General features: G+C 43.4%; 3 protein-coding genes across 3 annotated transcripts; 1 reads left to right on the forward strand and 2 right to left on the reverse strand.

Moving 5' to 3' along the window:
- The first annotated feature begins 585 nt into the window (after positions 1-585).
- On the forward strand, positions 586-3,468 carry LOC123442948. The gene is made up of 4 exons (XM_045119141.1): positions 586-840; positions 2,390-2,480; positions 2,567-2,834; positions 3,152-3,468. The coding sequence occupies exons 2-4, from the start codon at positions 2,397-2,399 to the stop codon at positions 3,298-3,300; spliced, it is 501 nt and encodes a 166-aa protein (XP_044975076.1). The 5' UTR covers positions 586-840; positions 2,390-2,396; the 3' UTR covers positions 3,301-3,468.
- Positions 3,420-5,333, reverse strand: LOC123442947 (metacaspase-1-like). The gene is made up of 3 exons (XM_045119140.1): positions 4,451-5,333; positions 4,027-4,360; positions 3,420-3,933 (listed from the first exon to the last, which is right to left on the reverse strand). Exons 1-3 carry the CDS (start codon positions 4,812-4,814, stop codon positions 3,546-3,548), a joined length of 1,086 nt encoding a protein of 361 aa, XP_044975075.1. The 5' UTR covers positions 4,815-5,333; the 3' UTR covers positions 3,420-3,545.
- A 1,778-nt stretch (positions 5,334-7,111) lies between these two features.
- On the reverse strand, positions 7,112-13,306 carry LOC123442949 (PSME3-interacting protein). Its single transcript, XM_045119142.1, has 7 exons — positions 13,097-13,306; positions 12,895-12,969; positions 12,732-12,789; positions 12,271-12,326; positions 8,277-8,339; positions 7,731-7,799; positions 7,112-7,530 (listed from the first exon to the last, which is right to left on the reverse strand). Exons 1-7 carry the CDS (start codon positions 13,178-13,180, stop codon positions 7,288-7,290), a joined length of 648 nt encoding a protein of 215 aa, XP_044975077.1. The 5' UTR covers positions 13,181-13,306; the 3' UTR covers positions 7,112-7,287.
- Positions 13,307-14,618: the final 1,312 nt, after the last annotated feature.

Here is a 14,618-nt window from a genome sequence, read left to right on the forward strand (position 1 = left end):
AATATGTGATATAAACACTCGTGCATATTTAAAAAAAAGTGACGCTTGTTTTCGCACCGCATCAAACACGCATCCATATATCCCCATTACTTACGATTGGGCGACCAAGTTTTTTTCTGTGTTTTATTTCAGCTTTTTCCGTATTTCTTTTTTTATATTTTTTATTTTTCTTTCCTTTTTCAATTGTTTCTTTTTATTTTTGATTTTGCAAAAAAATCAAATCAAATTTCAAAAAAATCGTGACTAGTTTTAGAAGTTGGGAACATTTTTTGAATTCATGAGAAAATTTTTAAATCATGATTTCTTTTTTCAAATTCGTAATTTTAAATGTAGGAACATTTTCAAATCATGATTTTTTGAATACACAATGAGCTGTACCCCAGGCACCAAGCCCAGGCACAGGTTGCGGAAGCTTTTTCCTCTGCCTAGCTTAGTTTTTGTACTGGGCCCTTGTACAACAGCCCAACACGGCCTAGGCCCCAGGCACAAAGGGCCCTCTAGCCACGGACGCGCCGTCTCGCATCGCATCGCACGCTGCCACGCACACAACCATACAGCAGTCTCGCTCGTTCAACTAAAAAAAAAAAAAGGTCTCGCTCGCATCGCAGATCGCACGCTCGGACGCCGCGCCGCCCCTTTGCGACCTAGTTGCCTAGTTGCCGGCGTCCGCCGTCCGTTGCCCTCCGCCCCTCCCGGCTTCCCCTGCCCGCCGCCGTTTCCCCTCGCGCTAGACAGTTGCCGCCGCGCCGGACTCTCCCCGCCTCAGGAGGCCAGGACTGCCCCCGCCTCTGCCTGCTACCACTACTTGCCAAGGCCGGTGCCAGCCGGCCAGGTTGCTGGGTAATCTTCTCACGCGATTTCAGTTTCTGTACCATGTGCATGATTAAATACGTGGAAAACTGCTACAGCCAGTAACCACACCGGAACTAGTTATATGTCTGTCTATGTATATCAGTGTATGCAGAAGAAAACTGAATTGAAACTAAAACTGAAGATGAAACATCTTTTTCACCGGGTTTGTGTAGTTATGGGAGGCACAGATAAAGCAAACAATTGATTTGGTACCTTTTCTGTATCCACGTACTATTATTTGTACTTTTACCTTTTTTTTATCTATTTTTGGTAGTGTATATATTGTTAAGCATTGAGTTAAAACCCTTGATTTATTGAGCAATTAAGCTGTTTTTTATGCTTTCGTACGGGGTATATTTTCTAAAATGTTATGATGTATTTCGTGGATAGTTATAAGTGGCAAAGTTTTTTCATGTTTCCGAGAAAGAGTTGGCCTGGGGTTTGCTTCAATCTTGGCTCCACCACTGCACAGCAGCGCTGACGTTTCCCAGTTTCCAGCCAGATCCAGTCGCTAGGGTTGGCTTCCTGATTTTTCTCTGAAACCTGAACGCTAGAGGTCATAGCAGTTACTAATTTCTTTCCAGAACTGCCGTGCTTCGGTCGCTCAATAGGTTGAAAATCCACTAGTTTATAGACCATGAAGCTGCGATCTGCTAACTGAAAGTACTTCTATAGGTTGGAAATTCAATTGCTTCATCTGGATATTCAGTAGAGGACACAGTGATGTTTTTGCATTACAAGGGTATTAGTTGAGGTGTTTTCTAGCTAAATGATTGATGTTTAGATTTGTATTGGATTATTAGAAAAATAGCAAGAAAATGTATTTAGTACACCCGAGATGCTCAGCTACTTTGCTTGCTGAAGCTTTGACTCTTCAAATAAGATTTGCTGGTGACTTCTGCACAGCTGATGGCTTAGTTGCCTCTTGTATATTCAGAAATGTGTTTTGTTTTCTAAGTCATGCTTGCAGCTGCACTTTGTTATATTTGCCTGATTACACAATTTCAGATCATGCCATTGCACTAGTGTTGTGTAGAGGCACAAGGATTTTACCATGATATCCAATTAGCCTATTAATTGACAAGGACATCAGAGAACAGAACCACATATATACTCATATTACATTACCGTTATACTATTGTACCAAATGCGTGTGTCTCAAGTAGGTCGAGGTTCTCTCATATCCTAATGCTCATCGATCTATTTCCACTGTGATTGCCATGTGTTAATTTTAGCTACTTTTGCTCTGTTGTTAACAGTTAACATATCTATTATATGTTTTCTAGTTATTATTTTAAATATGACATCCAGCTTGGGGTATTTTGAGATATGTTTTATTAGAGACAAGATCTCATACTTTTGCACAACACATTTTGTTTGTGTGTTTTCAGCACTTTGTTGCTTCTATGATACAACATGCTAGAAACCGGAATCATTAAATTGTGTATTATTTTGCTTATGAATGTATGGTATGCAGATGATTGTATTCTGAACTGATTTACTTATATTTGGAAAATGAATTGGCATTGTTTCGCAGTTTTGTCATGGACTCTAACATGAAGCAGCTTCAAGAGGCTCTGGTTGACATTGAAACTGACGCAGAGCAACTTCTTCTGGCTAGGCATGAGGTATGCAGGTGTTACTAATTTATTCTGTTAATTTTTGTCATGTAGCAATGCTGATGTCTTATGGTTTGTTCTTGTGTGAGCATCAGCTTGTGCAAAATGACAAGATGAGGAATGCTAACAGGGAGGCATTGACAGCCCTACGGAAAAGAGCCAGGACAACCAAAAGTAGTGTTCCATCTCCCTTTGACATCGTGATGAAAGAAATGGAAGGAACCGCAGGCAAGCAGCTGGTAAAGGAGATATGCTCGACATGTGGAAACCACGACCCCAAAGAACATACCTGGCTAATGTTTCCAGGATCAGATATTTTTGCCCGTGTTCCATTTCATGCAACACACACTATTCTGGAAGAAGGTACCTTTTCTTCATCCGGATCTATGAATTCTGTGCATTTTGTCCCTGTCGAAGTAGGTTTGATGCATGCAAAGCCTCAAAACCCAGGAGGGTTTATTTCAAGTATATTCAGAGGCCTGTTGAATTGCTTGTTTTCACCACATGATTTCCTTACCTGGTGAAAAATAGTGATCTGATTCCGTACTTGTGTCATAATTGAGGCATGTTCTTTGCATGCAAACTTTTAAAGTAACTGTTACAGAAGCTCAGCGTTAGCAAGCGTAGTCCATTACTATTGATTATGCAATTCCTTATCGCGTTTCTTCACGATGTTGCAGATCAGGAGCGCCTAGACTTCGACACCAAGAAGCTGCAGAGCTTTGTGAAGGAGAAGTCATTTCTGATCTCGGAGAAAGGCGCACTCGCTGACAAGATCAGCCCTGGGATCGTGAAATCCCTTGTCAGCCTCACAGATAAACCTAAGTAGCTAGGCACATTACATGAGGCAAAGGCAGCTCGCCTCAATGCCGAGTAGTCCGCATGAAAATTCACACCTGAACTGTTGATGGATTCAGCAACTGAAATGTTGTTTCTGGAAACATGTGGTTCGGTTTGGACCTTCATTTTAATTCCACTGAGTACAGTACAACTGAAATGTCCCGTTCCGTTTGCTCACAAGTCGCAAGTACAGTGCAGGACAGGACGACAGCATCATCGGTAAGGTGAAGCTTTTCACAGGAGAAAAGGCTTCCGGTAGATGTCGAACATCTCGGAAGAGCAGAGCTGGGGCTCCTGCACGCCGCCGGAGGTGATCATCTTGCGAACGAAGGAGCCGATCCGCCCGGGGAGGAGGCGGCGGCCGGCCCCCTGGCCGTCCCGGATCGTCGCCCTCATCGCGCCCAGCAGCCGCCCGTACGTCGTCCCCGGCTCGGACTCCACGGCCTTGATGAAGCTGTCCGTCATGGCGCCAATGGCAGAGGAATCGGGGAACCCCTGGGTGCTCGACTCCGCCGACTTCTGGTCGTCGTTGCAGCCGCTGATGGAGACGGCGAGGCCTCCGCTGGTGCATTTCGGCTTGGCCGGCTGACGGACGTGGTTCTCCCACTGCCAGTACCCGGTCCTTTGGATGGGATGGGTCACAGCAAAGGTTCACTCGTCGTCAAGATGAGTACGTAGATGAGACACAAGCACGGCCTGAAAGAAACCAACGTACCTGGAGAGGCGGCAGAGGTAGCTGAGGTCGAGGATGGTGCCGCTGTGGCAGGTGTCGATGATGGCGTGGAGCTTGACGCCGGGGCCGAGCGGCCGGACGATGGTCTCGTTGATCTCGTCGTCCAGGATCTTGCCCTTGTCCTCGAAGTCGAGCGGGCACAGCGCCTCGTTGTACCCGTCCACCTCGTCGCCGTTCATGTCCAGCTTCTGCACGCCGTGCCCGGAGAAGTGGAACACCAGCGAGTCGCCGGCGCCGCACCCCTCCACCAGCCACCGCATCGCCAGCAGCAGGTTCTCCCTCGTCGGCACCCTGTACGGCTCGTCGCTCCTCTCCTCTGACACAAGCACAAACACACATCGATCATATATCAGATGATCAGACACTCTTATTCACTTCGTGAATGAATTCTTGGATTAGTTAGTACCGGTGAGGACGAGGATGGAGTCGCCGGGGAAGCCAAACTTGTCGCGGAGGAGGGTCCTCATGCACTCGACGTCCTTCACCGTGCCCCTGAGCTCGTGGTCGGTGCCCGTGTAGCTGACGCCGACGAGGACGGCGCGCTTCTTGCCGCGGGTTGCCGGGTAGCCGGCCGGCAGCTCGCGACTGGCAGAGCGCACCGTCCGCGGCGGCGACGGGGGCGCGCCCACGCTGCGGTGCCGCTCGACGCGCGTCACGCGGCGGCAGAGCGCGCACCGGACGCCGGAGCTCGACCCGGCCGGCGGCGCCACGATGCCCGCGCCGCAGTGCCTGCACCACGACGTCATCCTCGGCGGCCCTGTGTTGCCCATGCCACGGATGGAGGTGAGCTCGTCGTAGCTGAACTATCACATGGAGATTGAGATGCTGATGATGCCTGGGGCCATATTCTGCCTTGAGACTGGCAATATGCCAAGGTAGGATATGGGGCAACGCAACGCAACCTTTATTCCAAGAGAACACTAGTTAGTGGCAGGCCCTGTCAGCTGCTCTGCTTTCGACGTGTGGTGGGCATGGAAATACGATTCTTGTCATCTGAGGGTGGCTCAGGTAGAATACGATTCTTGTCTAGCACCAATCCAATCTCCTTGTCAAGACTGCCTTTCGGCCCAGTTGTCTTTACGATGTTAGGTATGTTAGGCATGCGAATACATGAGAAAGTCGTTGGAATTGGAATTGTGTTATTTTCTGTTTCCGCCTCTGAGATCCAACGGAGCATAGTTTGATCAAGTTTGTAAGAAAAATCATCAACGACTACAGTACTGACTTAGATATAATATGAAAAAATATACATTTTTATTGTATATCAAATGATATTAATTTGGTATCGTATTTCTTGATAGTTTTTTCTCTACAAACTTTGCACTGTTTGACTTAGATCAAAAGTTAAGTCTTCTGAAACGAGTACAAGTTAGGCTACGGTCATATAATAGGATATTGATGACGCTCAGTAGCAGAGGACCCAATAGGGCAAGGACTGGCGCCGCCCTACCTTGATTTGTTCAGCGCATGCTGGGTGCAAGGCGGCGCATGGACACGACGGCGTTTTTCGGTGGCGAGTGATCAAAGCCCGTCCTACCTTTACTTTTGTGCGTCCTTCGCTACTGCACGCGCCATTCAAACCGAGGTGACTTCACTCTTCTGTGAGCTTCCTATGCATTCGAATGACACATGGTTACTTCGATGAAGACATCGGAAAAGTATCAAGAAGGAACTACACCATAGGAGTTGAAGAAAGAAGTGGAGAAGGCCTTAGAGCAGCAAGAAAATGGGGCTTAGGAGTTAGGCGCCCCCTAAATCGGGCGGCCCATGGAGGGGGGCTTTCTTTCATTATTTGTACTTATATTTTTAAAACATAAAAACATGTTTCTTAAATTTTTAATACATCCATCCCATGGTTCAAAAAATAGTGTTGATAGCATCCAAAGAAAATGTTCAAGCATTTCAGAAAAGATGTTCGTGACATTTTTCAAAAATATTTATACAATGTAAAAAAAGTTAGCGTGATTCAAAAAATGTATTTAATACCATTCAAATAAATGAACATGAAATATAAAAAATGTGCATGCATTCCGAAAAATGCCAGGACGTTTTAAAATTGTTTGCATAATTTTAAAAAAATGTAACGTGTTTCAAAATTTTGTTTGTGATATTTTTCAAAAATGTGTATACAATAAAAAAATATTGGCGTAGTTAGAAAAATGTTTCATGTCACTCAAAATGTTCTACATGTATTTGAGAAATGTTTAACATGTAAAAGAAAAGATGTTCAAAAACATATATTTTAAAAAATGTACATCATGTAATTTAAAAATGCTCAACATGTATAAAAGAATGTTACGTGTGTATACAAAAAATGTACAATGTGTAATGAAAGAATGGTAGACACGTGTTAAAGAAAGGAAAAGAAAAAAAACAAGAAAACCCCGTGAAAACCTAAGAAAGAAGAAAAATAAATAAACAGCTCAAAAGCAATGAAAACCCATAAGAAAAACACAATTTTTAGAAGGGGGGTGGGGGGATACATAAAAGAAAAAAAAAACTCGCACTAGTGATAGCTGCAGCACTGGACCAGCCCAGTAGCTTCACGATAAATGCCTCCTACCATTTCTTTTTAGTCTGCATATAAGATTTGATCAAAGTCAACTGATACAAAGTTTGATCAAATATATATCAAAAGATATCAACATTTATAATACTAAACCTATATGCTATGAAAATTAATATTATGGTGCATCTACTAATATTGATTCAATATTATAAATGTTGATATTTTATTCTATAAATTTAGTCAAAGTTTATGAAGTTTGACTTTGACCAGATCTTATATACGGACTAAGAAAAAACGGAGGGAGTACAAGAAATAGCTTGTCTAAAAATAGTAGGTAAGAAATAGCCTTGTCTCGAAAAAAAAGTAGGCAAGAAACAGCATCGGCACTCATATAGGATTTCATTCGGAATTACTGCACCTACGATCTTTTCACTCTGAGTTTTGTACAATGGTCAGTGGATGGATGTGGCCTTTGATAGGTGAATTCTGGCTGTGATTGCATGTCGTACCATAATGGCGCTAACAAGATCGTTTCACTCACTATTATGGTGTTAGATCTTTTTGGTCAGACAGAACTCATCACCTTCGACAATACGTTCATACACTGCAACAGAATCATGGATGCATCCTTTGCATCTCACCAGGAAAAAACCTCTTGCAGGCTGCTGCGGCGTCGCAGTCAGATTCCGGTTTGCATACAATGAGCATTCTAGAGTCTGGAATATTACAGTTGGTCATGGTTCATCGCCACTTTCGTCGTCATCGTCCCCGTATGCGGCCAGAGAGCCAAGCACGCTGCTCTTGGTGTCACCTTGTGGCTCACAGTTTGTATCATGCCCATTCGAAGGTAGCTCCTTGGGAACAGGCTTACTCTCCGCGTCAGATTTTGCTTTCTTGGCTCGTGGCTTCACGGAAACTGTAATGTTTCTCAGGAGCTCAGGCTGGCTCCTCTTTGGAGGTGGCTTAGGCTTGCTCTCCTGAAGATCACATATAAACAAAGATGAAAACCAGGGCAATTTGGTCCAAGAAATGTTTTATTTGCCTCCACCATCATGATGGGGAATGTAACTATAGCAACTGGCCACATGTGCAGTATCTATTGTAATTTTTCGCAACCTTGTATTAAAAATTTAAAAGTGTGGCATGAAATTAAATATGCTTTCTTGTTGTTGCCTACCTCAGGCCTAGAGACTGTAGGCACCTCACCAAGTTCATGAGCAATAGTGGACTGGGCAGCTACAGCCTCCTGAAGGAAGAAAGACATTCATTAGGTATGCCATATGAGTTACAACCCTAGTCGTAGCAAGCAAGCCTTCCTATCCTGCCTCCCACATTCTTGTGATGTTGAAACAATTGCTGAACTTTACAGGCTTATTAAGACCAAGCATAGAATCGGGTGTGGAGGATTAAAAGGCTCCACTATCTGCTGTTTTCACATGATAGCTAGATTCCCACATGAAAAAAATTCTCCACATTCACATAGTGTCTTTTTTATCTGTTAATGAATATGAAATGCTAGAGCGACAAGAATGCACCCATATGCAACCAGTCAAAGCGTATAAATCAGATTTCATGTTTCATTGTACTTTCTACATGAAAGACACAAACATTTGCAGTGTTGAAAGACACAAATTTGTTATTCCCTATGTACATTGTTTTTTAGACTTACCATAAGTCTAAAAAATGTCTTATATTAATGAACAGAGGAACTAATATTACTCACGTGGAAACTACGGAGTTGTTCAGCTTCTTCATTGGCCACCTGCTGGTCATATTCTCTCCTTGACTGCACCATAGTAAATTGAAAAGTGTAAGATGTTGCATGGCAGCACAAGATACAGACTACATTAACAGTTAGCATACTTGAAATCTCATGTTTTATGTCCAAAATTCTTATTTATTCAGATATCAAATAGCCAAAGACCAGTACTAGAGTACTACTAACTTGAAATATGATAAACAAGCTACTCAACCGTTTTACTGCAGAAAAATCCCTAATTTTCAGTTTTAAGAATTTTCATATGACAATTGTTAAGTCCGAAGACCAATTATTGTCATGAATTGGAAAGAAGGATCCTCTTGAGGAAAACAGCAGCACACATTTTCCATACCTCCACCCAAAATTGTACCCAAGGAAAATAATGAAGTTGTGGTCTCTTGTAATATTATTCACCAAAGTTGCAAATAACATTGTTACCTTTTCTTAATAATGTTCAGCATAATTACCCAAAGAAGGTGAATACTAAATTGATGTTAGAAAACAAATTCATCTCTAAAGAATAATTGTGGTTGATTTATGTTAAAACTCAAGAATTTACTTGTGGTTGCAGTAAATGATCAACAACATACTATTTTTCAATAATGTGGTTGCCAGTTTAATTCTAACAGCGCAAAAGGGGTTAAATCCTAAGGTGGTTGGCTAGTATCCTGTACTTGTCTTAATATAGGATGTGCCAGGGTGTCTGCTAGTGGGTGCTATCACAAACTTAGGATACCAGGTCACTAGAGAATAGATAATGGCGGCATGAATGATACCGACATGAAGCTTAATCAGTCTCGCTTTAAACTATAACCTGTTTTCAGTTCAGTTACGATCTAAGATGGCATGTTTTTAGTTCTTATTAGTTTTGTTCCATTGGGTAGACAGACACATGCAGGTTTGAAAAACTTATAGGAAACTACTTTTCCCTTTCTATAGTAAAGGGTGAAAGGAATGCAGATTGACTGCCTAGTTTACTGTGACCTGTACAGATTGGATGCAGATGTTTATGTCTGATAGAACAGCACTGGAAAGTTCATGGATCGTGTAATAGAGTGGCCACAGTAGTGATATCACATATTGCAGATTTCACATCTTCGAGCTAGTCATGCTGAAATGGTCTCTGTAATTGAGCGAGCCCTTGCCAGGATTTCATCAAGTAAAAATGAGCCCGATGTTAACTTGGTTTCTATGGGGTAGCATGCTTTCATCAATTAAACCATGGAGGTAACTCGTCACAAAAAGCAAAGGGTAGATAATTTTTGGCAGCCGTAAAAAATCTTTGGGGCAACTGTTAAATTGGAATTGAAGGTGCAATGGTCCTGGGGAATGTATTGTTTGGCGTTTTGTTAGGATAATAAGATCCTGCCACTTGCTTACTTCTTGATATGCTTTACTGCTACCTAATCCCTTTTCCTCATTGACATGGTCGGATTTATTTAGGCTTCTGGACCATCATTGCAGTTAATGGGTACATCTCCAACTCAGCTAGGAAGGACACCTTATTTGTTGCAGCAAAGGCAACTATCTGTCAGCACCTCTCAGACAAGAGCATTTTACCTAGTCAACTTTCAGTTCCTTCGGCACCTGCTGATTCAGCCTTTAATCTAAAGGTGTTGAAGCATTAGAGATTTTCTATATGACTGCCTGTTTCCAGTTCATATTTCCAAAAGTGAGATGCTTGGATGCAGTGCTCGTTTTAGTTTTGCTTTCCTTTTTTTTCTGCTTTTTGTGTAATTTAGACACCAGATGTCTCTCTTTAACCTACTGCAAAAATATTCAATTGCGGAAAACTATTCCACCATCTTCACTTGCTCATTCTACAAGCATGTCAACTTGTCAAGTACTGCTCATTCGACTAATTTTCTGCGCCCTCCAAATACCTCCACAGGTGGCTTGATTACTTGTCATATTCATGAGAGCAGTGGTGATTACATATTTTTAGCCGGCCCACGGAGTGAAATATCGAACTTAACCTATAAATAACTAGTATCTCAAAAACCAAATAAAAGGCTTTCTTTTAAGCTTGTTAATGGAATTCCACAGGAGTCAAGCGCTAGCAAAGAAGAATTGGAAATCAGTCGCTTCCCTTCTGGACTCAAGTCAGCAGAAGAGTGAACTTCATATTAATAGGTAAATCCTACATCAAGCGTAAAGGAAGTACACTTTGTTTGATTCGGCGCTTAATAACTCGTACTTGACGTTGGTTTCGGTTCAATCAACTATCCTTTTTGAAGCGGATAGTTCACAGTGCTCATTCTCAAAAAAAGCGGAAAAGCCATGATGTTTCCACTCCATTTTCATTACGAAGATGTATTACGTCAGGATCTGTTGCTCAAACTGAATCACGCCAATGTTATGGAAGTTAATCTTTACGCCCACTCCGTGAATTACTTGTATGGCCCTCGTGTATAGGTTTGCCTCAGCAACATCCCCGCACCATGGGATTTGGATTTTAGCAGTAGTGGAGTAAAGAGATAGACTGATTGAGGTTGGTATTGCTAATTGTTTTCATTGGTATTTGCTCAGAATACACGATGTGGTTGCGGTAATAGATTTTCCTCTGTACCTAGACTCCTACATCTGAAGTTCACAACAAGATCTTGCTTGTGAGGAACAGTATATCCACCTCTAATATGGAAGCCAAGGCAAAATAATGTAATGAAGTGCTTCAGGAACAATATTATCCTTGGTTTGCACAAAACATGGTCATGAAAAGGTATCATACCCATTCGTTTTCCTTTCTTTTTTGCACCGCTTTTTCTAACCTTGAAACACTAGTTACATGTTTATCTTTGCATGGCAAGTATCGAGCCAAAATTTCATGATTTGTACCTGAAATTCTTTGACAAACTTAAGATCCTTGAGTAAGGAGATGCTGAAAGCTACATATTTTCTGGCACTGAAAATAGGTCAAGAGAAGTGGACAGAGGTGTTTAGTTTGTTCTTATTAGAGAAGCTAGATTCCCTTCTCTGGTTAACTTCCATACTTTTCAGACCAGATTGTGTGTATGGAGTTGTGTGCAATTGTGGCTTGTATCAACGTGAAGGTTATTCTTAAATTTTTATCTTTCCTGGAGGTGTCAATGTGTAATGGATTATTTGGACTGGTGTCACTGTCAAATTGCTAGCCACGGATGATTACTGTTTAGCATTGCCACTGTCAAATTCACTTTGACCTCTGGTAACCAAACAAATTTTAAATGGGAGGATTACACATGGACTAGAAACTGAAACCACCGTGGGGAAAGAGTGGCATGAGGGTTTAACTGAAACCCCGTAGGTATTGTTTCCACCTGGGGAATCAAAACCCAAGAACTGAACAAGCCCTAAAGGTGGTATCAAGGCCAAGGGCAAAGAAGTCTTAAGGCAGTTACAAACATACAGATGCACTGAGAATGTACAAAAGAAAATCCTATCTTGGTTCAATATGTCAATATAGAGGAAACTGATAGACATACTGTCAGCACTAGTGTGTTGTCCCCTTTAGTCTGACACAAGAAGAGTGTCCTGTGTCAGCAACACTTCTGGGTTTAGATAACGGACGGCCCAGATCTCATCTAGGCAGCAGCGAGGATTAACAGTAGATGGGGTAGTTTCATCAACCGTTGAGTCTTGAATCATTTACCATTCATGTAATCGTTCTACTCCTACACACTGTTCGTCTGAGTGGTTAATGTACCGGCACTATATATGTAGATTCAGCTGTGAATGGGAAGTAAGAATTGAGATGCTAGACTAGTCAAGTTAGCTATAGCGTATCTCTTTCTTCGCTATCCCTATCCACCTTTTGCAGAAACCCTCTAGAACCCTAGCAAAATCCCCACGAAATTCCCCAGATCCTCTTCTGGGTGTGACACATACAAATGACCAACAATATGTATACCTAATTACCTATAGTTTCTACTTTGTAGCTTGAATAACCCTTTCCAATGTTAGCAATATGTTAAAAGCTTACCAAAGCCAAGTTGTCAAGAAACTCCGTCTCATCCTCATCCAAAGCCTTTGGGGGTCCTGGAAAAAACAATAAAAAAATATGAGAAATCAAGACAAGATCCTGCACCTTGTGTTTTAGCCATTTCAACCGAGTAACGGCAACTAGCCGTGAGCAGGTTAGAGAAGGTTGTCCAACAAGACCAAAACATGTTTAACAATCTATCCCAGCTTCACACACAAGAACAAGGATATACTCCTCTTTGTTTCAGAAAAGGTACAGGCAAGCCCAACTGTAAATGAACACTATAACCACGACTAACATAGACATGATTTGCTCATCGGTAAACACTTTTGACCGCAGGCTCGGTGTTTGCATTGCAACACACTTCTTACTTGCTCTCACTTACTAGCAACTTCACTCACATACGTTTCGCAGACGCGGTGAGATAAGATGGGGAGTGGTGCAGTGGGTGGGTAACTTACTGTGCTTGAAGCGCTCGTTGAACTCCGCATCCTTCTTATCCTTGTTCTCCTGCAGGATCTGCACAGCACGAACATAAGCACTAGACATCAGTACCGCCGCCGGTAGAGGATTATTGGCAAGCAAATGGAAGCGAAGGCGAGAAAGGGGGACAAAAATAAAAACCTGGAACAGGGGCTTGTCGCGCTGGGCGGTGCCGTCTTCCACCCGCTCCCCTCTCGACCGCTTCGCCTCGTCGAGCTGCGAATTTTTTCCCCACCCCGCCAAAATGTCAGCATTTTTAGGTTTTCCGCATCCGATTCTTTCCTACTACTCCCCTGACGAAGGATTGGATGGTAGGCAGAGATTAGGAGGACCGTAGCCTTGCCTGCTCCTCGGAGACGAAGCTGACGAGGCGGATGGCCGGCGGGGCAGCCGCCTTGGAGCTCGACGTCGTCTCCTCCCAGCTCATTAGGACGGCGACGGCGACTCTTTCTCCTCCGCCGCGCGGGCTGACGAGGCCTCTGCGGGCCTGCGAGATCCCTAAAACCAGACGAATCGCGAGTCTCGCTCACAGCCGTTGGATTACGATCTCATCAATCTCACGGCCTCTTTGATTTGCATTTTAACTTTGGAAATTTGATTTTTCTTTTACACTGTTGGACGCCACTACGTAGCGGCGCCGATGCGTTCCGTGCGGCCGTTTCAGAACCAACAGTTCCTGATAAAAAAAATCTGCCATCGCACTGGTCTACTCGGTCAGGTACGTATCCATCTATGAAATCATGGTTGTCAAAAAAAATTATGACGCACGTCGTTTTCACCCTCTCACACTATCACTATATGCATGCAGTTTAGCAAAGAATCTTTCCATTTTATTAAAAAAACAAAGTGTTAGCAAATTTTATTGTACAACTAAGTACTAGTAATAGCTAGCTAAGTGAGAAAAGAGCAGGCTAGCTGCCACTATTCACAAAGACTATAATGTTGACGCTTTTATATAATACTAGTAAAAGGGTCCGTGCGTTGCAACGGGCACATGCTTTTAATTGTTTTATTAAAATAATAAGTTAACTAACTATTGTAGTCAGTCCTATCCTATTTTGTTGAGAAATTAACCCGTCCATTGTTAATTCCACCATGATGAGAAATTGAGCGGGACAGGCAAAACAAAACAAGGAAGCTACGTGAATTGATCAATAGACTGTTATCTTATTTCACTCATGGGGTAGAGAATGTGGGATCAGATGACAAACTGAAGGTGGTGTTCCATTCTCTGTCTCTACAACAATACAATCTTACATTCAATACATTCATTCATCAGCAAACAAATCCCCACAAAACAAAAATTCTTGCCGGTGTTTGGCACACGGTTGGAGGCATGGGGAGGGGATCTCACCAGATGATGAGTTCCTCCCGGAGGAGGGGGTACGATGAGGGGAGCAAGGTTTGGCGCCTCTATCTGGCCATAAGGAGTCGCCGTTGACGCGTCATAACCTTGGAGTTCCCCGTGTGAGCCATGGAGGCCCGCCTCCACCTGCAAGTACTTCGCTCCGCCGCGCCTTATTCGCGCGCCGCCGCCGTTCTGCATCGAGCAGACGCATCATCCCTAGTCACTGTAGTTGTCGCCTTGATTTGATCCAGAAGCTGTGCTCGAGCGCCGAAACGGGGGCAGCAAGCGGGCAGAGGTACGGTCGCGGAGGCGGGTGGGATGAGATCGACAACAATGGTGGTTGAGATCAGACGCGGCAACGAGTGGTGTGGCAGCGGCCTTGGCACATGCCAGGGTGGACCAGGGTCGACGCAATGTGCTCGAGCGCCGCAATAGGGGCAGTGAGTGGGGAGAGGTACGGCCGCGGAGGCGGATGGGTTGAGATCGGCAACGATGGCGATTGAGGTCGACCGCGACG

The sequence above is a fragment of the Hordeum vulgare genome, chromosome 3H, assembly GCF_904849725.1.
Source record: "Hordeum vulgare subsp. vulgare chromosome 3H, MorexV3_pseudomolecules_assembly, whole genome shotgun sequence".
Taxonomy (NCBI): domain Eukaryota; kingdom Viridiplantae; phylum Streptophyta; class Magnoliopsida; order Poales; family Poaceae; genus Hordeum; species Hordeum vulgare.